The 22,138-nt window shown below is 44.4% G+C and overlaps 1 protein-coding gene across 1 annotated transcript in view; it reads right to left on the bottom strand.

The window, feature by feature from the left end:
• Nucleotides 1–22,138, bottom strand: part of IQCH (IQ motif containing H) — a 198,818-nt gene that overhangs the window by 57,586 nt on the left and 119,094 nt on the right. The window contains exons 14-15 of the mRNA XM_059697431.1: nucleotides 19,989–20,261; nucleotides 15,396–15,587 (exon numbers count right to left, since the gene is read on the bottom strand). Coding sequence (XP_059553414.1) covers nucleotides 15,396–15,587; nucleotides 19,989–20,261 — 465 coding nt within the window. The remainder of the gene's footprint in view (nucleotides 1–15,395; nucleotides 15,588–19,988; nucleotides 20,262–22,138) is intronic.

Consider the following 22,138-nt stretch of genomic DNA (forward strand, 5'->3'; position numbering starts at 1 on the left):
AAAACCATGTAATGGGCAGTATTCATATTTAAAATATGGGATGCTCAGCTGGTGTGGCTCAGTGGTTGAGCATTGACCTATGAACCAGGAGGTTATAGTTTGATTCCTGGTCAGAGCGCATGCCCAGGATGCGGGCTCGATCCCCAGTAGGGGATGTGTGGGAGGCAGACGATGGATGATTCTCTCCTGTCATTAATGTTTCTATCTCTCTCTTCCTCTCTCTGAACTCAATTAAAAAAATGAAATAAAATATGGGGACGCTGGCAAGAAGAACTCAGGCTTGCTTTGGGCTGCTGAGAACTTCCAAATCTATGAGTGAAGTCTCAGTAATTTGGGAATTGGGGGAAAAAAATAAACTTTGGGGAGTCGGGCTAGAAGGAATCAGAAATAATCTGTAAGCTCATTTATTTCCACGTTCCCTGACATTAAAAAGTGATTTTCCCCCCCTCCCCCCCAGCTCATTGGCACACCTGGCTCGTTCTGGGTCCAGTGCCCTCTGAACGTCTACATTAGAAGACAAGCATCTGAGAATACATATACCCTAGGCAGGTCCAAATAATCTAAATAATTTCTGAATATCCAGAAATATCCAGAAAATCCTGGCGTTAGGGTCTGATGAGTTAGCTTAGCAAGTGCTTGCACACAAAACAAGAAGGCCAGGAGAAGGGGCATGCCCTGGACCCACTCATTCAGGAGGCTCCCGGCACAGTGAGGGGAGTCCGTGAAGAAGGGCTCTGGGGGAGGGGGGCAGCGTGCAGCAGCCCCTGCCTGGGGAGGTGGAGGCAGGGAAACCGCTGCCAGAGCAGGGGTCTTTCCCCTTCCATATCTTGCACACTGTACACGGCTGCCCTGCTCTTACTGCCCATCCCGTCATCTCTCATAGGCCTGCATCTAAACCACAAACAAGTGCACAGGACACGATTCTGGCAACCTCCGTCTTTGAGCACTGTCCTCCAAACTCCTTTCTTTTCTACACTTGTTTCCGTTAAAGCCATTCCACCTTATTGACGAGACTGATAGTCTGTGATTCATGAAGTGGCCGACAGCTGGGGCCAGGAAGCATCGCTGTGGATTCCCACCCTGCTCGGGACAACCGAGTTCAAGGAAGGGAGCCCCGCAGGCCATGCCCTCTCCCAGGACAGCGAGACTTCCCTTTTGTTCCGCCTTCTGCCTGCTTCCGACAGGGGTTGAACCATCTTCCCAGGGATCTGTTATGTGATCATTCACATCAAGACATCAAAGGGAAAGAATTCACTCATTCATTCATTCATTCATTCACCCATCCACATAAAAAATTACAGGTACAGTAGAATGGTGGTTGTCGGGGCTGGGAAAGTAGGGAATGGGGAGTTAGATACTGGGTACAGAGTTTCAGTTTTTTTTTTTAATATATTTTATTGATTTTTTACAGAGAGGAAGGGAGAGAGATAGAGAGTCAGAAACATCGATGAGAGAGAAACATCGATCAGCCGCCTCCTGCACATCCCCCAGTGGGGATGTGCCCACAACCCAGGTACATGCCCTTGACCGGAATCGAACCTGGGACCTTTTAGTCTGCAGGCTGACGCTCTATCCACTGAGCCAAACTGGTCTCGGCACAGAGTTTCAGTTTTATAAGAGGAAAAGAGTGATGGAGATGGATGGTGGTGATGGTTGCACGACATTATAAACCTATTTAATACCACCCAGCTGTACACTTAAAAGTCGTTAAGATGGTAGATGTTATGCTGCATGTATTTTAGCACAATAAAACTGGGGACAATGACAGGATGTCAGGCCTTTTAAGTTGCTGAACTAGGGAAAGACGTGTTTAGGGACTGTGGGAGATTGCCATGGAGAGGAGGTGAGAGCCTGGCCACCTAAATCTTGAAACTAGATCTCCACCCACTTGACACCCGAGGAAGGGCCTCTGTACCTGGCCTCTGGTCCCTAATGTAGCCTCACTTGTCTCCTCTCCAGCTCCCAGCCTCACCCCTGCTGCCTAGGGCCCATCTCAATGTCTGCCTTCCTTCCTCCTCTCCACCCCTGGCTGCCTCCTTCTGACTCTTTGGCCACACCTCTGCCAGGAAGCCTTCTCTGCTACCCAGTGGGTGTCCTCTCTCTACTCTCCAGCTTCTTAGTGGTGTGGTCGGTGGCTTTGAGGTCAGTCTCCCCAGCGCTCGGCACAGGGAGCACTAAATGTTTGCGGAATGAATCCTGGCAGCAGTAAACACAGGGACCCAGCCCTGAACAGCTGAATAAGAGAAAATGGAAACCAGGCCCCCTCCTTGCTGCCCAGGGACTGCCCGAGTGATGACCACTGAGGAAGCACGAATCTTCCTGGGTGGAGGCTACGGGATTCCTGCCTCTGAGGGGCACTGGGAAGAAAAGTGAGGTGGCGTTTATAAAGTGTCACCTCAGATGCCGCATGCTGTGTGAGGGCCAATGGGGAAACCGGAAGATGGACACTGTGCCAGGTGCCACCGCCACCTCTGCTCACAGGCCAGCCGTGCGGCTTGACCCGCAGTGTTCGTGCTGTGTGCAAAGCCCCAGCACGGGGCACGTTTCCCAGAGGGAAGTCTGCTGTGGGAATCGGAGGGTGACTGAGTCCTGTCATGAGAAGTCCACTGCTGGGGGCGCGGGTGGGGTGACACTCAGTGGGGGATGCTGGGGCCCACAGAGGCAGCTCGGGCCATGATTATCTCTCTGAGGAAAAGACGTGGAGACAAATAATGGGGAGACAAATAAGTTAATATCTGTTAACTTATTTCTTTATTTTTAAAGCACCTGGTAGGAAATATAGTAATTCTACTAAGAGTGGCCTTCATACCAATAAATTATCCCTCTATGCCTACTAAAAAAAATACAGCAGGACCTGCAACTTATATTTAAGAAAGGGCAGCAAAATGATATTCTGTGTAAGAGATTCAATTTACCCCACCCCTGACCCCTGTCCCCTATCCCCTCCACAGCACAGTGCCTGCTGGGGACTCAGCTGCTTGTGAACGGGGGTGAGGCCAGAGCTCAAATCCAGGTGCCAAGGGCGCCAGCACAGCAGCGGACAGGCTGAGACACCACTTCCTTAGGAGCACGCGGGCGCAGTGGTACACAGGGCTCCTGATGTTGGCTGTGAGTTCTCAGTATTGGGGACAGTTTCTGTTCGCTAGTGATTATCATTCTGCATAGTACAAACATAATGACTGCACCTTTAAGGGTGGATGCTGGCAAGGGAAGATCTATAGCTATTTGGATCTATACTGTTCAGAATAAACTTAAATACACACACACACACACACACACACACACACACATACACACACACGACACAGCCATGCCAGAGAAACCCCCAAGTTCATGTGGACCATCAAACAGTATTTGTAGAATACTTTCTCTTGTCAGAGCAGGCTCCCGCCCATTGTCTCATTCAGTCCTTCTAGCAACACCCGGAGGCACAGCGCCCTCCCTTACAAATGGGAAGCGGAGGCACCAGGAGGCCTGTGCCAGGTCACCTGCCGAGCGGTCACATTCTGCTATTGGTTGGTTTTTAACATGTGACTGAGAACAGAAAGCAATGGCTCTGGGGAACCATTGCTCATCTGCTTTCTTTTCTGCTTTCTCACCCTCCCAGAGTGTGTATGTGTGTGTGAGTGAGTGTATGTGCATGTGAGTGTGAGTGTGTGTGTGAGTGTGTGTGTGAATGTGTGTGTGAGTGTGTGTGAATGTGAGTGTGTGTGTATGTGTATGTGTGTGTATGTGAATGTGTGTGTGTGCATGTGAGTGTGTGTATGTAAATGTGTGTGTGAATGTGAGTGTGTATGTGTATGTGTATGTGAATGTGTGTGTATGTGAATGTGTGTGTGAGTGTGTGTGCATGTGAGTGTGTGTGAGTGTGTGTGTGCGTGTGTGTGTGTGTGTAGTCTGTTATAGGCCAGCAACTGGGCACACGTTCTCCATCTTAGAAACTTGGGAGTCAGTGTCTTTTCATTGACGGATCCCTGAGTCAGTGTTTCAGAGAGCCAACCACTGAGACCCGTGACTCTGGGGCTGTGGAAAGTATGTACCTTGTTGACAATAAACAAATGTTAGAAAAATATCTTTTACTTTTTGGAAAAAAAATCAGAATTCCAGATTTTCATTCCATCAGGATTGCTCTGGCTCTGCCCATCACAGTAGCTGCTGGCCTGTGTGGAGCTGATAACTCCAGAGCTGTTCCCACCTCTGCATAGCCTTGCCACCCTTTGTCCAGCACCCACACTGATCCCTCAGCCTTGTCCCCTTTGTCCAGCACCCACATTTATCGCTCAGAGTGCGACAGTAGTCATGACCTTGGAGCGTTCCAGGAAGCGTGGACATTGCCTCTCACCTCTTTCTCTTTTTCTATCAAGAAAGTGTAAATTTGAAGGAAGAGGTATTTGACTGAAGGAAATTCAGGACATCTCAGGGGAAGCTGCTAGCATATCCAATTTAATACTGACTACAGCTACTTTAAACTCCTGAGAGTTAACTTTCCCAAGTAAATTGTGTGTGTGTGTGTGTGTGTGTGTGTGTGTGTGTGTGTTGGGGAGGATGGGAGAGGCGGAAGAAGGAATACAAATAGAATGCTCTAAGTATCAGTCCCACCAAAACTCATTTTATCTTAGAAGCTTTTTTTGCTGGCTCTGCAGTAGTGAGTTAAGCAAATAGCTTTTTGGCTAATCACCTCCAATCTCCCACATCAGGCATTGTTTGACAGTGTTCAGAAGAGAAACCCAGGACACACCTAGATAGTCCTGCTTTACAGAGGTTTCTGATGTCCCTAAAAGGAGAGATGGAGGGTAGCATAAAGCCAGAAGCCAGAAGGATAAGACAGTGACCTGGAAAACTAAGCAAGGCGGTCAGGATTGAAAGGGGCCATAGGGACTATCCAAGCGAATGTCTCCTGTGTCAGAGGAGGCTGGGGCTTGGCCCCTGGTCCACGGAGGCCGCGGGAGCTCTCTGGCTGCCTTCTGACCTGGGTGGGTGCTCTCCACCACTGCTGCCCCCCTCAGAGGCGAAGTGTGGGGTACTGTGCAAAGTGCTCAGGGTTGCAGTTGCTCGAGGCACAAAGATGAAGAGAAGGGAGGGATTCCAAATCTGAGGTTGAGTTTGCTGTGCGTGAGCTACTTTTTACCATTGCAGTCGCTTTCTGGGTACGATAACAGCTCTCACTTGTGGAAAGCTTACCAAGTGGCAGGCCTGTAGCAAGGGGTTTATATTTATTATCTCAAAGCCATTCTCTGAAGTGGTTACTCGATTCCCTATTTCATGTCACACAGACATGAAGTAGCAAAGCTGGGATTCAAATCCGGACAAGATCAGGCGCGTTCAGGGTGGTATGGCCAGAGACGGGATTCCAATCCAGTTGCTCCGAGGATGGCACAGTGCAATGGGATCTGTAACTGCCGTCGGCGGGCATAAATGATCACGCTGGGCCAGATTAGGTCATCCGCACGTGAGGCTAAGTCTGTGCTGTCAACCTGATGATAAAATGGTAGCATGGACAACTGTTGTTGGCTGTCCAGCATCTTTGTCCCTCCTTCAGGGTAATGATGTCCCACACACCTTCTCAGGAACTGCCGCTATCCCATTCTTAGCTATGCAAGTTGATTGAGAGTGACTCTCCCCTCAGCTCCCAGGGTGGGGCCCTGGCCACGGTCATTGGTGCAGGATGGGCACGTGACCCACGTAGGCCAGTCAGATGTTGGGAAGCCCTTGCTGGGGCCTCCTGAGAAAGAAGCTTCATGCTCTTCTGAGAATGCTACCAGGCGAGATGTTCTCTCTTCCTATTGCCTTGACCGAGGACAAGCTCCAGGAGCCACTGCAGCCATCGGAACCCCGAGGACAGCAGCCTTGGGATGGAGCAGACACGGTGTGAAGTAGAGAGGTGAGAGGGAAAGCAACTGGATCCTTGGTGACACTGAGCCACTCGATAAAGCCTTGTTGGGAGCCAGACCAATCTTTGCCTTTTCCGTGAGCCGAGATAATACATTATCTTAAAAGCGATTTTGAGTTGGGTTTGCTGTTACTTGAAGCGGAAACATTTTAAACTGATACAAGTGGGTGGGCCGCACCACGGCCTGTGGAACCCATGGTGGACGCAGAGGCCAGCAAGTGCTCTGGTCACTCCTGGGCCTGGGTTCCTCTCGTCCTGGCGTCAGCAGTGGAGTTTGCGCTCATTCCTTTCCAGGAGGAGGGTGAGAAGCACTCCCTCCTTAGAGGCAAAAATATGCTGAGGGGCCCAAGAAAAAATGCAACGGTCTCCAGCAAGTCGTAAACTACTCCCCACACCTACTTAAAGCGTAAGACTGCTTTAGTGCTCCATGTTTAATTGTTAATTGAGAATTTAAAAATCAAAAATGCCAACTTTGCCTTCGACGAGATGGAAAATTATGCTGCTGGAGAAGGTAACATAATGTAAAACAGCCCACATTACCGAGGCACACAAATGTTTTTGGTATGTAAAATTGCTTTGTAAAATATTTGCTCCATCTGCCGAAAGCGGCAAAGACAATTTTCCCTTGATAGCTAATGGCCCATTTCGGCTGTGTGGCAAGTGATTCGCTGCGGTGGCGGCTCTCATGAAACAGAATGGTGAAAACGCGTCCGTAATCCCACACTTACGTAGCATTATCCACTCGCCGCCCCCCTGGGAGCCTGCCCCTCGCTATCCCGGCCTCCACTTTGCACCCACCTGCAGGCCTAGCAGGTGATCTGACTTGAGAAGCGTTTTGTCCAACTGGGGCACATATGTCGCGCCTCCATCCCGAAGCTCAGCACAACTGCGTCGCCCCGACCAGAAACTCTAGAAAGGTTCATTCCCGTTCAACTTTCCGGCACTTACACTGCTGTTTCTCTCCCCCCACTCTCCACGGGGGGCCGTGGCTTTCTCTCCAGGCTCACCCCAATCACGCTGCAGCTGGGGTTTCCGTAGATAAACATGAAGCGTTTCTTGAAATTCCTAATTGAACTGTTGCACATGCACAAAAGCAGAAAAAAATCCTCCCGGGCTGAGACTGCCCTCATGAAAGCCTGAGGGATGCTGCCCTTGCTTCCTGATGTGTGTGGCAGGCAGCCTGCAATCACTCTCTTTAAAGGAGTTGTTTACACTACACCCTAAATTCCTTCAGCATCTGCTAAAGGAACAATTAGAAATAAATAATCCAGGGTGGTTTAAAAATAGAAGAATATGTTCCTGTTTTGGGAATGACACGGAAAAGTAGTTACAGCAGCAAGTGGCAGATTTTTAAAAAATGTTTCTAATGTTGGAAGATGGGTTCGAAGGAAATTCTATTAAATACAAGTGACATCAAGCAAATACATGTGACTGTCTTAAAGATCACACAATATCTGAAAGCAGAAACCGTGCGGTTTAAAGCTCAACCGGAAGTGGAAGTGGCTATAGTTATTATTATTGGTGAATGGTTTCTTTCTTTCCAGATAGATAAATATTGCTGGTTGGAAAAAATAAATTGCAGAAGCTGATAAAGCTCTTGAGTTGAAAATTAAAAACAAAAGAAAACATGTGCCCTTTGGGGTTTAATTTTTCTTTCAAGTGGTGGGGGAGAAGGGTGAATTTGTGGAATGCAATGAGAGGCTCTGGGGAGAAATTATATTTTAATTTCAGACAGAAGGAATGGACAAGCCTCTACTTTTTAAAATCAGAGTGTAGAGCTGTGCCTTTTCTGATATTCCTCCGTGCACAGATGCATATACGTAAGGTGGATGCGACAGCATTATATACGCATTATTGCTTTCTTTCTGCAGACCACGCTTTGTTAAAACGCCAAAAGTGAGGACTTGTGTTCGATCTGGCACGATTACATGAAAGTCCCGGTCTTCTCAAGGGCATCCCTCTCTGCCCGAGGGGCACGCGGGACAGATGACCAGAAGCAAATGGCGCAGTCGCGGGCAAGGAGAGTGAAACTCATTTGAATCCATTCCAAGGGCCGGGGCCTGCTCTGTGGTTTTCAGCAAAGCAGATATTTCCAAAAGACCTCCAGCGGGGACTCCCTGGATGCGAAAACACTAACCCATTCTCGTTCCTCTCATCTTTTGCTTTATTCCTTCCTTCCACGCTGTTATTGCAAAAAACTGGCAGTTAAATTCAATTGATTCAGAATATTCTGGATCCATATGGCCACCAACCCTGGAGCTGAGGCGGCGATAGCGCCTCACTGCTGTTCCCCAGCATTTGCCTCTCCCCTGGTCCCCAGATGGTGGGAGTAACATTTAAACCTCCTTTTCTCTGCCTCGTACAATAGACCTTGGCACCATTTCAACTGTTTACTCCGGTAATTAACAGCTCTGATACCACAACAATTACAACTCCTCCACTCTCACCACAATAATGCTATGAATTAGTGAGAGCTAATGGCTGGAAGGTAGAGTGTTTCCAGACTGTGAGATCTGTGCATTTTAAGAATAAAATAAAAGGTACAAACAGCACGCTTGCAGTAGACAATGATTACCTAGTAATTAGTTTACACAAAGCTTCCTATTTAATGGCAAAACGCTGTAATTAACGTGTGACAGAAAATCAAAGGGTACTTTGTAAGCATATGAAAAATTAACACTGCAGGCCCATAGCTTTATGTACTGATTAGAAGCATATTAAATCAATAGGACACACAAACCAACAGCTTGTAGAGCTGATTATTATAGGTCCTCGGAAGGGGGACCTGGCTTTCATTTAACTCGGGGAGGCAATTTTCGCTCTCCTGTCATCTTCCTCAGGCACAGAGAGGCACCTCAGACCCAACCCTGGCAGCTTCATGAAAATAACCACTGAACTGGAAGAAAACATTCTAAGTCATTTTCAGAGATAAGGAAAAACATGTAAATGATTAAGACTTTCCAGTGATTGTGGTGACGTGCTGCTACACTAATTAGAAAAGACGCCAACTGGAACCGGAAAATGAAGCAACCGGGTCTCAGTCTTATGGTCAGAATAATCTCTATCGGGTCAATGCCTCTTTACCCAACGTGTAGGAAGTTCAAGTAACTGGGATCATTTTCCCTTTTCAAATGATAAGAAGCCAGGGCGCTATCAAAGTTTATTCTTTTAAAGGCATTATCTGGGTAACTAAGTGGGTAGGCACAATTGGGTCACCATTCTGTATCTTCCACAGCCACACATTTATATAATGACAACTGATGCATTGAAAATATTCTGGAATCCTACAAGACCCTAAAAGGCCTTCCAAATCATCAAAGAAAGATTATATTGTGCAGACTTGTTCAATGTTACCTGCAATTTAATTGTAGCGCAACTTTATGGTAATTTCAGTAATAACAGGGAGCATCTCTTGAAGGCGTATTATGTGTTGAGTTCATTACTAGTCGATTCCCAAAGGTTATCTCATTTCATTCTCACCACCTCCCCGCGAGGCAGGTACCCACATTATCTCTCTTTACAGATGAAGAGACAGAGACTTGGAGAGCCCATGGTCCCCCGCTAAGTAACCGCGGCGTGCCCGCCGAGGCTGTGGACATTTGAGAGGAAAGGTTGCTGCTCTTCCAGGGACCTTTGTGTTTTTTGCAAGTCTCTGTAGAAAGCAGAAAACTTGCCACAAGGGTAGCAGGTCACAATGGCAGGACCTGGTGGAGAATGTTTCTCTGGGATTTTCAAACAAGGAGTCTTTCCTAAATGTGACAAGAACACTGGGCCAGGAGGTATCGATGTGCGTTTCAAAGTAGGCACAGCCATTTGTTAGCTATATGAACTTGGGCAAGTCACCTAACTTACCAAACATCAGTTTCTCCATCTGTAAACAAAATAGTAATACCTTCCTTATCAAAGTGGTATGGGAACAAATGAATAAAAACCTTAGAATTTTCCTGAGATTGAGTGAGACAATTCATGTAAAGTACTGAAATGCCTGACACCCAGCTGGTATTCTATAATGCCATTACTGTTGTTGTTGTTATTAAATACAAAGAAATGCAAGGCCTTAACAGTTTATTCATGGACCTACAGAAGAGGTCAAGTTTTTAAGATGTAAAAATAAATATACGTAACAAATGAATAATTATTACTATATACTTACTGATTAAGGGAAAGTGATACCCTAGATTTTTTTCTTAACCTAGAAAACCTAGATTTTCTCTTAATACCAAGATGTTGTGTTTTTGATATTAAAAAAATAAATAAGGACACAAAAAAGAATCTCTTCCTAGCAATTATAAGATGTATTTTGACATGTAAAAAAAGCAAGCTGGAATAATGTAAAATTTCCAACTTAGCTGAATGATTTAACACAGTGATGGCGAACCTATGACACACGTGTCAGAGGTGACAAGCGAACTCACTTTTTTGGTTGATTTTTCTTTGTTAAATGGCATTTAAATATATAAAATAAATATAAAAAATATAAATCTTTGTTTTACTATGGTTGCAAATATCAAAAAATTTCTATACGTGACATGGCACCAGAGTTAAGTTAGGGTTTTTCAAAATACTGACACGACGAGCTCAAAAGGTTCGCCATCACTGGTTTAACAGGTCAGAGTAAATCAGTATGAGGGAATATTATACAACCATTAATTGTGCACTGGGGGGGTCCCTCAGCCCAGCCTGTGCCCTCTCGCAGTCTGGGACCCCTTGGGGATGTCCACCTGCTGGCTTAGGCCCACTCCCCGGCAATCAGACATATCTCTGGAAGCCTGGGAGCCCTCAGGGGATGTCCACTTGCCAGCAGAGAGCAGGCCTAAGCTGCAGTTGGACATCCTTAGCTCTGCTGAGGAGGCAGGAGAGGCTCCCACCACCACCGCTGTACTGGCAGCCATTAGCCTGGCTTGTGGCTAAGCAGAGCTCCCCCTGTGGGAGCGCACTGACCACCAAGGGGCAGCTCCTGCATTGAGCATCTGCCTCCTGGTGGTCAGTGTGTGTCATAGTGACCAGTCATTCCCAGTCTTTCTGCTGTTAGGGTCAATTTGCATATTACCCTTTTATTATATAGGATAGAGGCCTGGTGCACGGGTGGGGGCCGGCTGGTTTGCCCTGAAGGGTGTCCTGGATCAGGGTGGGGGTCCCACTGGGGTGCCTAGCCAGTCTGGGTGAGGGGCTAAGGGCCGTTTTCAGGCTGGCCACACCCCCTTCAGGGTGGGGGTCCCCACTGGGGTACCTGACCAACCTGGGTGAGGGGCTGATGGCTGTTTGCAGGCTGGTCAAGCCCCCCAGTGAGGACCCTCACCCCATGGGGGTTGGGCCAGCCTGGGTGAGTGGCTGAGGGCTGTTTTTATGCTGGCCACAGCCTCTTCAGGGTGGGGAGCCCTACTGGCGTGCCTGGCAGCCTGGGTGAGGGGCTGATGGCCGTTTTCAGGCTGGCCACAGCCATGGGCTGGAAGCAAGTATCTGGGGCTTATTTATCTTCTATAATTGAAATTTTGTAGCCTTGAGTGGAGCTCAAGGCCAGCAGGGCAGGCAGGAAGCTTGGCTTCTTCCATTGCTGGGGACAACCCAAGCCTCCTGCTCGCTCCAGCTCTGTGGCTGCTGCCATCTTAGTTGGGTTAATTTGCATATTCACTCCTGATTGGCTTGTGGGCGTGGCTTTTGGGTGTAGCAGAGGTACGATCAATTTGCATGTTTCTCTTTTATTAGATTATATATATCCTATATGATAAAAGGGTAATATGCAAATCGACTGAACGGTGAAACAACCTGTCTCTATGATGCGCACTGACCACCAGGGGGTAGACGCTCAATGCAGGAACTGCCCCCTGGTGGACAGTGTGCTCCCACAGTGGGGAGTGCCGCTCACCCAGAAGCTGGGTTCAAGGCTGATGAGCACAGCGGCGGTGGCGGGAGCCTCTCCCTCCTCCGCAGCAGCACTAAGGATGTCCAACTGCTGGCTTAGGCCCTCTCCCCGCAGAGAGCGGGCCTAAGCCATCAGTTTGACATCCCCCAAGTCTCCCGGACTGCTGAAGGGCACAGACTGGGCTGAGCGGACCCCTCCCCTTGAGTGCACGAATGTTGTGCACTAGGCCTCTAGTATGAAATATGACAGTATACCTCAAAAGGCTTGGACTGTACTGGTGAATAGATGCGCAATAATGTTTAACAAAGTACACCCAAGTGCAAATACAGGTACAACTTCTCTTGCCCAAGGCTAAAATACAAATATTATATAGTAGCTTAGGGCCAGTTCAGTTTCCCTTTTCTCCTTTTTCTTGTAAGTGGAAAATTTGTGATGCCAAGACCTCTACAGTTTATACCACCCACCCAGGGAAACAGAGGCCCAAAGAAGGTCTGCTGGGAAAACCCAGAAGTAAACTGGTTTAGCTCTCTCTACGGAGAAGCCGTTCGACAAAGATCTCTCGAAAAGCAGTGTCACCTGTAGCATCACGGCCACCAAGCCAATCTCCCAGGAGTGAGGGAGGGAAGATTTACCCTTTAAAAATGGAAATAGAGAGACAGCACTGCAAGGACTGGCAGCACAGCGAATGTCCACCTGGTCTCCCGACACGGCCTTCGGTGAGTGTGTCCAGGAAGACTTTCCCCTACGAGTGTGCCTTCCTTGATGAAAGCCTTTATTCCTACTAAAGACGTGCCTCCGGGCGCATGAGGTTTTGTTACCTGGAAGGATGAAGAGAATGAGGTTTGCACCGAGCCACCACGAACGAAATGAGATTTGTGCCCCATTTTTACTGTGGCCATCATGTAACATTCCGCTTTTCCTAAAATCACCGACATGTCTATACTGATTTTTAAAATGTGACTACAGCTTTTCAGCATTTGTTGACTCCACGACCTTGTTTCGAAGCTCAACCCCAACCAGTTAAATAACCGATTCTAAATTAGATAGGTAGGGAAAAAAAGATGGCCTTTATATTGGATCCTTGAGTCTACACTGAATGATGCCTCCATCTAAAACCAATATCCAGCCCTGGCCAGTTTGGCTCAGTGAATGGAGCGTCGCCCTGCGGACTCAGGGGTCCCAGGTTCGATTCCGGTCAGGGGCGTGTGCCTTGGTTGCGGGCACATCCCCACTGGGGAATGTGCAGGAGGCAGCTGATAGATGTTTTACTCTCATTGATGTTTCTGACTCTCTATCCCTCTCCCTTCCTCTCTGTGGAAAAATCAATAAAATATATTTTAAAAAAATAAAAAAATAAAACCAATATCCACGTAAGACGCAAGAGAATCTCAAAACAGTTCCAACTCCCATAAACAGCCCTGTTTTTAATCTGTTGCCTACAATATACCAATGAGAAAAATCATGGTATCGTGTCATAAACAGCTATGCAAATGATGCTATTTGTAAGTATTAACATAATTTAGTGCTTACAGTCATAATCTCATTTCTAATAATTCTCCCAGAATGGAGTCTTTCTCTGGACTCTTAGCCTGCAGGATAGTCTTTCATCAAGAAGCTGAAATTTTTAATAACCTGCCAGCATATGTTTTGTATGTGCCGGGCTAGGCTTGATGACACAACATCTTCATTATGAAAAGAAACAGGTCCACAAACTGTAATAGGACATTAAAACATGCCTGTGCTCATAAAGTAATGCTTTGATGTCTAAATGTGCACCATTATGATGGTCTTCTGGAACAAAGGGTAATTCTGATCCTAAATCCTCAATAGCTACACTCAATGGAGATTGCAGTTCACTTCCAGTCTGGGTACAATTTCACTTTGAAGGCAAAAGAATGTCAATAATTTCCCCCCGCCCCACCCCCCAAAAAAGCTCTTCAGAGCTGCTTTATTTTTTATTTTTATTTTTGGCTTCTAACCAAAATGACCATGGCTAAGCTCAGGTTTCAAAGATTAAAAAGATTTCTGAATAATTATTTTTTTCCTTATTAAATTTAAAAAGGTTTCAATAGATTATTAATTATTCAAGATTTTCACATTTAATAACATTCATGATAATGCCAAAAGTGGTTGGTGACAATTTAAAATGGTATAGTTTAAAATAATTGAAAGTAAATAATGTATAGTTAGGCTTCCAAGTGCAATTCAGCCAGTGTCAATATGTTAAATATTTTTTAAACCTAAAGTCAAATATTTTAAATTTATCATTGTCTAGTTTCAGGAGAATTAAAAAATATATTGGTTTGAAATATTAAGACCAGCCCACTAACATTTCAATTTTTTAAATGAAAAAGTCATATTTTCATCATTGACTCTCCACAGTTTTGCTTTAAAAAGAAAACACTATACAATATGAAGTAAAATCCAGTTCAAAGAGAACCCTCTATGGGCCTCAAAATTAAATACATTTTCCTTGTTTTATTTTTTTCCTAGGAGAGTAATTCACTTTGGTATCCTTTAAATAATATGTAAAAAGCTGGCCATGACAGGTACTGCATTTAGTCCATTCTCTGACGGAGGGGGAAGAAAAGCCCAGGATAGATCATGGGGAGAACAGACACATTTGTCAAAGGGAACTCTCTCTTCTGACTGTTCTCTAGATTTATTCGTTGTTTCACTTTCACAAGAATAATGCGGTTCTCTCTGGAGTGCCCCTCCCTTCCTATCACTTGTGTTTTGATTCATAGACTTCTGCAGTGGGATGCTCAGAGGAGATGCAAATCACTGCGCAGCCCACTGTTAAGCACGTCAGTAGGGAAGGAATCGGTGAAGGGAATTTACGTCTGAATTTTCCTCATCAGTTATGCTGTCACGAGGAGGTCAGCCAAGACAGAGATTTGGGATTAAGAGAAGCCAGGCTAGTCTAGACTCTGGATGCAAAGTGAGGCAGCGTTTAGAATGGTGGGTTTAATTTATATAGTAAGCCATATAAGATAACTTTAATTATTAAGCAAGTTTGGAACGGACTAAGAAGTTGTACAATTCATCCTTCCACCAACATACATGGAAAATTCTCTACACAACCACTTATATGCTAAGATTTCTTGCCTATTGTTTGGCTTTGGCCTGGAGATTTTCTGGGTAGTAGGTACTATTTTCTCAACAGGGGCCAGCAGTTACACAAATTTCCTTGAATTGACTTCAGAAACATATGACTGCTGATAGCATGCTATTATACATTAGCTTCCAGGTGACAACCATTTACTAATAGAATTTTCCCTCTCATAATAAAATGCGGGTAGCTTATTAATGTCAGTTGTTAGAAGCATATGATCAGACCCACTTAGAGCGAATGAGACTTGTAATGTTACCTGAATATGATTTAAAAAAATTACTTCCTAATAATCATAATCAATTTGAAGACATGAATGAAGACTTTTAGGGCCCAATGAAAGGACATTTAAAATAACCTAATCAACCCCATTGCCTCAGAAAGGTAAAATGATTTGCCCAAGGTCTCACTGCTGGCAGGTGACACTGCTGAACCTTGAAGAAAGTGCCTTCCCCTCCTTGCTGAGCCTTTTGCTTCATCTCCTAACAATACGCAGACGCTGTGGGTTTATGTCACCATTGAATACTCACCTGTGCCCATTTCTTGCGCCAGTCTTCACGGCTGTATTTGTTATACTCCATTAGGAGCCAGTCACGGCACTGGAGGTGGGAAAGAATGTCACAAAACGCAGTCCCATTTCCTCCAAATTCATAGTCCATTTTAAAGAGCCAGCGTTGGATTTCCGGGTAATCGAGGATCAGCTGAGTCAGCTGTTCTATCATCTGTGGGGATGAAGACGTAGCAACATTTAATGTAGCTGGTGTCCTGGATTCCTTTGTACTGTATTAACTCAGTTGTACTTTTCAAGTGTCTTTATTTCAAATGGTCTGTTCATTACGTTATCCTCTAGTTTTTAAGACAGACTGGAAGAAGTTTTAAATGATGTAGAGATGATGTGAAGAAACCACTAACCAATGGGACTAAAGGCACGTTTAAAAGTATAGTCCTATTTATGAGAAACTGAAATTATCATTTGCCTGCTTTTCAAAGCAAAATAAAAAATTGAATTTTGGTTTTGTTTTCTTTCCTTTTCAGAGAATTATGTGTTTACTTATTGATTCTTCAAATGATTTTTTTATAGTTTCAAGACTATAAAGATTTATAGTCTTGAAAACTTTATTTGGTGCTTTGTTGAGCTTTTAAATGTTATAACCCAGTGGTCAGCAAACCGCGGCTCGCGAGCCACATGCGGCTCTTTGGCCCTTTGAGCGTGGCTCTTCCACAAAATACCACGTGCGGGCGTGCACGTACAGTGAGATTGAAACTTCGTGGCCCATGCACAGAAGTCGGTTTTCAGCCTGGGCGAGTCTATTTTGAAGAAGTACTGTTGATATTTGGCTCTGTTGATTAATGAGTTTGCCGACCACTGAGATAGACGAAACAAGTATACAAGACGAGTGTGGATGGGAGAGTTGGAAGGGGTCGACCTCAGCGAAGGTCGTACCTCAATCAGATTGAGGACGTTTTTAGCAAAGGCCAGCTTAGGAGTACCTTAATTAAGTTAATAACAATATACCTACCTGTATAGTTTAAGTTTAAAAAATTTGGCTCTCAAAAGAAATTTCAATCGTTGTACTGTTGATATTTGGCTCCGTTGACTAATGAGTTTGCCGACCACTGTTATAACCCATAAAACATTTAACATTTTCCTCATTAACATACATGAAATGCATTTGTTTGGTTGGTCAATTGGCCAAGTGCATTATATAATATGTATTATATGAACACGAGCGGTAAAGGAGATAAAACGTTCATGGAAGCAATGTTCCTGGAATACACACCTATCCTATTTAACACGGTACTCCCTCAGGAACTGGGCTCCATCACATGGAAGTTTAAGGGGTAAAAGTTCAAGCTCTAATATGGTGATAATAATGATACTATCTAACATTGCTGAACTCTCAGCAGGAGCCAGGCCTTTGACTAAGCTCTCTACATGAGTTTATTTTTAAATTGAATACTCACAAAACCTCTGAGGCAGGCACCATGTTTAGTTTCATTTCATATATAAATAACTGAGGGCCAGCAAATTTGAATAACAGGCCCACGATCACACAGAACCGAGCGGCAGAGCCGACTCCGCCCACGTTGCCCTGACTCCAACACCTAAGCTCATTCTCTCGCCACTGGGCTGCCTAGCTCAACCTGCAGAGAGGAGGAGGAGCGGTGGGTGGAGGGAGAAGTTAAAAGAGAAGCAACTTTCCTTCCCACCAATAGCCATTTGGGATAAGTTTGAGTCAGACAAAAGTCTAAAGCAATATTATTTAATTATAAGTCATACTGTTCTAGTAGAGCCTTGGAGAAAAATAACTCACTAAGTCACAAAATGATGTGTGTGTGTGTTTTGTCTTCTCATCAGACTTCCCAGGGTACTTGTATACTTCCCCGAAAGAAGCAAAGCATTACTAAGCATTTGCTTTGATGAGCCTACCCACTGCTGTACTTGGCTATGGTCACTTATACTTAAGGAGGTCTCTGCAACATTCTGTTTTTATTTATTGATGAGAGAGAGAGAGAGAGAGAGAGAGAGAGAGGAAGAGAAAGAGAGAGAGACATCAATTTGTTGTTCCACTTATTTATGTATTCACTAGAGAGGCCCGATGCACAAAATTCATGCAAGAGTATAGGCCTTCCTTCCCCTGGCTGTTGGCACCGGCTTCCCTCTGGCACCCAGGACCTAGGCTTCCCTCCGGCCCCTGCTTTGTCTGGAAGGACATCCGGAATGATGACCGGTCTAATTAGCATATTATGCTTTTATTATTATAGATTGGTTTCTTGTATATTCCTCGACTGGGAATCAAACTGACAGCCTCAGTGTGTTGGGATGACACTCTAACCCATCTGAGCTGCCCAGCGAGGCTGCAACACTCCTATTCTCTTCTCTTTGGATGATGTTTTGGTCACCGGATGGAATGTTTTTCAGCTAAAGTGTGTGAAAGGACTAAAGATTGTGGTTCTGCTGAAGTACAGATACAGAGCTGGAAGATTAAAATTATTTTGATTAAAGGTACAATCTGTTTTCTTGAGTTGTGTTTTTTTAGCTGCTCTTCCTGGGGATGTTACACTACCCAGCAGTGTGGAAGTGACATCAAAACGGGCATTCTTGGGATCCCTGGAAGCCCTGTGCAATCATGGGGTATTCAAATAGGGTGGACATGGAATTGTCTTTGTTCCTTAATTATCAAGTAGTTTCTGTGGATAATTTGGATATTTAAATTACAAGTACTCTGGTCTACCCACCATGTAGCTATGAGCTTTGCTTATAAAGGTTTTTAAATGAACCTTTCAAAGTTATATCCCTTCTTTCTCTGGTATTGTGTTGAGAAGATAGATTCTATATTTCATCTTATTTAGCTGTATTATGATCATACTTTGCAGAAGAAATAGTCTTTGGTGAGTAATCTATAATAATAAAAGCATAATATGCTAATTAGACTGGATGTCCTTCTGGACGACCTTCTGGACGAAGCCTGGTGGTGGGGGCTGAGGCAGAAGCAGCCTCGGCGGTGGCGGGGGGCCGAACCCCTTGCACGAATTTCATGCATCGGGCCTCTAGTATTTTATAAAATTACTTTGCTGGTGTAAGAAAAGGTGTTCTGGCATAGCGTTTTTATTGTATATTTGGAAATATTGTGTATTCAGAGACTCAACTACTAACAAAATTATCATCTGTTTCTTCCAAATCCTGTTATTTGTTGCTTCTGAGAGTCCTATAAATGGGCGTCTGTTGATGAATCCCCTACAGTATGAAAAGGATCAATAATATTGTAAAGACTGCACCATGGGAAAGAATTATGTGCTATCTTTAAGTGAAAATTGAACAGTGCTTTAAAATAGCACCACTATTTTTGCTTATTTAACCAAAGCTGTCAATATTTCATACGGAGCATATGCCAGAAAAAGAACTTGCGTGGTTACTTTATGGATCAAAACAGGACATGCTCACGGTGCTCACACTAGACTTAATAACTAAATAAATTACTTAATCATAAACCAAATGACTTTACACTCTTTCAGAACATTTATGATTCTTTGTTTGAGTTTATCTGTTCAAAAGATGTAATATAATTTTAAATTGCCATTCATTTTACACTGGTGTAGAACAGAAGTAGAAAAATGACTACTGCTAAAATCCAACTGATAGTCAGGAATATTTATTAACCTAAATTAAGATGATCACAGCTTTCCTTCACCAGCTTTAAGTTTATGATGCACAGCGGTAAAAGTCAGTGCTATTGATTCATCGCCATCTGCGAATTCAAAATGCTGACACACTCAGATAGCTTAGGTAGGATAGTCAGTATCTGGAAAAATCTCAGTGGAGTACTTCAATTCTTGATGACCTCAGACGTATGTTTTCCAAACAAGTAGAGTAGAACTCAGTTATAAGTCTGTTTAAGGTGATGCAATTTGCATGTGCCACAGGTGAAATGACATCCCTCAAATCTGATGTGTCTACAGGGAAGTTTTAAATCCTACTTCTGAACACCAGCACTAGAGGAAGGCTGTCCTGCATTGAATGTGCCTGCATCTTTAACCACATTTCATGGCAGACTGCCTGAGTTCTCAATCAGTGAAGATGAAACCAAGACTCCATACAACTATTGCACACACATTTTAGGGGTTTGGAAATTATTTAATGTAATGTACACTCCTCCCTTTATGGCTCCTTCCTGAGGGACCAAAGGATTTTTGTACCAGCGAAGGATGTCTGCAGCCCTCTGCCATAGGCCCTCTGCCACCTGCCTTGACAGACAGGCGCCCCTCGTGGAGCTTTCCAAACTGCCTCCTTTGAGCTAAAATTGTCTTTCCCATTTCTCAGGGACCTGCTCAATGGTTGGCTAGCTAATACGATGATGAACTAAATAATCCCTGTCGAGGCAATCAATATTGATAGCACATTGGTGCACTAACAGGGTCTTTAATGTCTTAATCCAAATGAGTTAATATTTTTCAAGGACAATACTTTTAAACATGAAGTCCTAAAGTAGACCTAACAAATGAACTCAAGTATTCCACATAATCTCCACTGGGCAGGGCTGGCTCCAGAAGGCCTGAGGTCCCTGCAACTTCAAGAGGATGTGCTATATTTGAATAGAGCCTCTCTTTTCCACCCCGCATACCTGCTGGTGACTAAAGATGTCAGATATTCCAGGAGGGAACGGCACATTGGCGCTGGCAAACATCTGTTTACTTCCAGACTTGGTGCTATAAAGATGAGCTATTTCAGGCTCTGGACCCAGGATGGGTACGTCTAACATATCTGCCACGGCCAGATCATCTTTGTGGAGGAACCCGCTGACAATGTAGGCATCTCGTCCACTGATGAGATTTTTTATTCTTTTGATTGCCTTGGGACTGTACTTCAGGTGAGTCGCCAGGCACATATGTTGCTTCTGGGGAAGAGCATATCATTCTTGTTAAAAGGTGTTCTTTTTTTCTAGTCCATGCACCTAATTTATAATGTTGCACACCATAAATGCATTATTAATAGCAGGCTGGGTTATGACCTATCCTGTTGTTTAGCAGTTTAAATTGATAAAAGCTGTTGGGGTGAGGCTCTATAATCGCTCACATCTTTAGTGTGTGGGAAATAGGCTCACTGGGAATAGAACTAATTACTACACATCTGTATTTATTTGATCCACGTGGAATTATCCTTCTGTCAGAAGGAAAAGAGGCTGGCGGCCTTTGGATGATAGTGATTCATCTCTGCAGCACTTCTGGCCTGGTTTAACACTAAAGCGCCTGGAAAATCAATACCAAAAATGAAGAAAAACGTCCCATAGGATTCCTCTCTGTACAGGACTCCTAATCTGGCAACTCTTTAAATGATTCGGTAGGAAAAAGGTGTTTGGCTTGATACTTCCTTTCCAAAGCTCTGCCACAAAGTCTGTCTCAGAGACTATGTACCTTTTATAATGATTATCCTGGTTCTTGGCCAATCACTTTGGAGAGGATTCATGAATGAAAAAGTATTTGAAAATTTCAGCAAGACTGAAGCTTTCATTTTAGTTTTGATTATTTAGACCCAGCTCAGCAATACATGCGACTGTCTCATTCAATTAAATAAATAATTCTGGCATGTCTAATAGGGGCTGAGGACAGAGCCAGATGGTCATCACACACCAAACGAATACAACCATGTTTCTGCATGCAAGGGGCGGGGGCACAAATGAGTACCGTTAACGCATAACTAATCAAAGCAGAGAAAAGCCATAAAGAGCTACAGAAGGCCCCGGAGGCATGGAGAAGGGAAGCAGAGGACACATGCTGATGGGGAGAGCTGAAAAGGCAAATGACTCATTCTCCTGGGGCCTTAGTTTCTTCACCTGTAAGATGAGTATAACACTAGTACTCATCTCATAGGGATGCTGTAAGGTCTGAATGAATAACGCATGTGAAGCACTTAGCACAGTGGTTTGGACACAATAAGCACTTAAGGAATGGTAGCTACTGCTATTATTATGAGAGAGGTTGGGGTTGAGGTGAATTTTGAAGGATGGGTAGGTGAGGATAGGTGTGGGAAAGACATTAACCAAGGATGAACTAGGAGAAGCCAAGATCATGCTCACTTCCTCTAGAGAAGGGCTGGGGTTAGGAGTCAAACAGTGCTGGCTTCGAATCTGTCTCTATCATTTATAAGCTACCTGAACTTGAGCAAGTTTGTAAGCTACCTGAACCTGAGCCTAAGTTTTGCGATCTGTTAAATGGGAATAAAAATACCCATTTGCTGGGTTGCTCTAAGGATAGAACAAGATCATGAAAGTAAACACCTATTATAATGCATGACATTGAGTTGCTATTCTATAAATGATAGTACTTATTATTACAGAGAAAACTCTCTTTTTAAAGTCATTAAAATGTCATGTAGAAAATATAATGCAAGTTGCCAGAGTGTTAGGGAGTTCAAGGAATTTTGTAGACTAGCACCTACTCCTCCAACTATAGTCAAAATTATCTACTCAACATGGCATGAAGATATGGAGAAACACTGAGCAACTATTTCTGGGAATATCAAACTGTTGTGGGTGTAATAACTGCTGAATATGGGAGAAAGAGACCAAGGAGAGCCCTGGGATTTCAGTCTTGCCTGGATTTCTAACTTGCAAGGTGAATTAGAAAACTCCCCAATATTCAAATGGAAGGTTGGACTAGATTTCTCTAGGGTCCTTCCAGCTCTGCAATAACTTTTTCTTTAAAACCAGAGCTCTTCTGGACTTATTGCTTAATGGGTTCAGAATTTCTGCTTAGGATGTTGAAAAAGTTTTGA

This window comes from Myotis daubentonii, chromosome 1 (genome assembly GCF_963259705.1).
Source record: "Myotis daubentonii chromosome 1, mMyoDau2.1, whole genome shotgun sequence".
NCBI lineage: Eukaryota > Metazoa > Chordata > Mammalia > Chiroptera > Vespertilionidae > Myotis > Myotis daubentonii.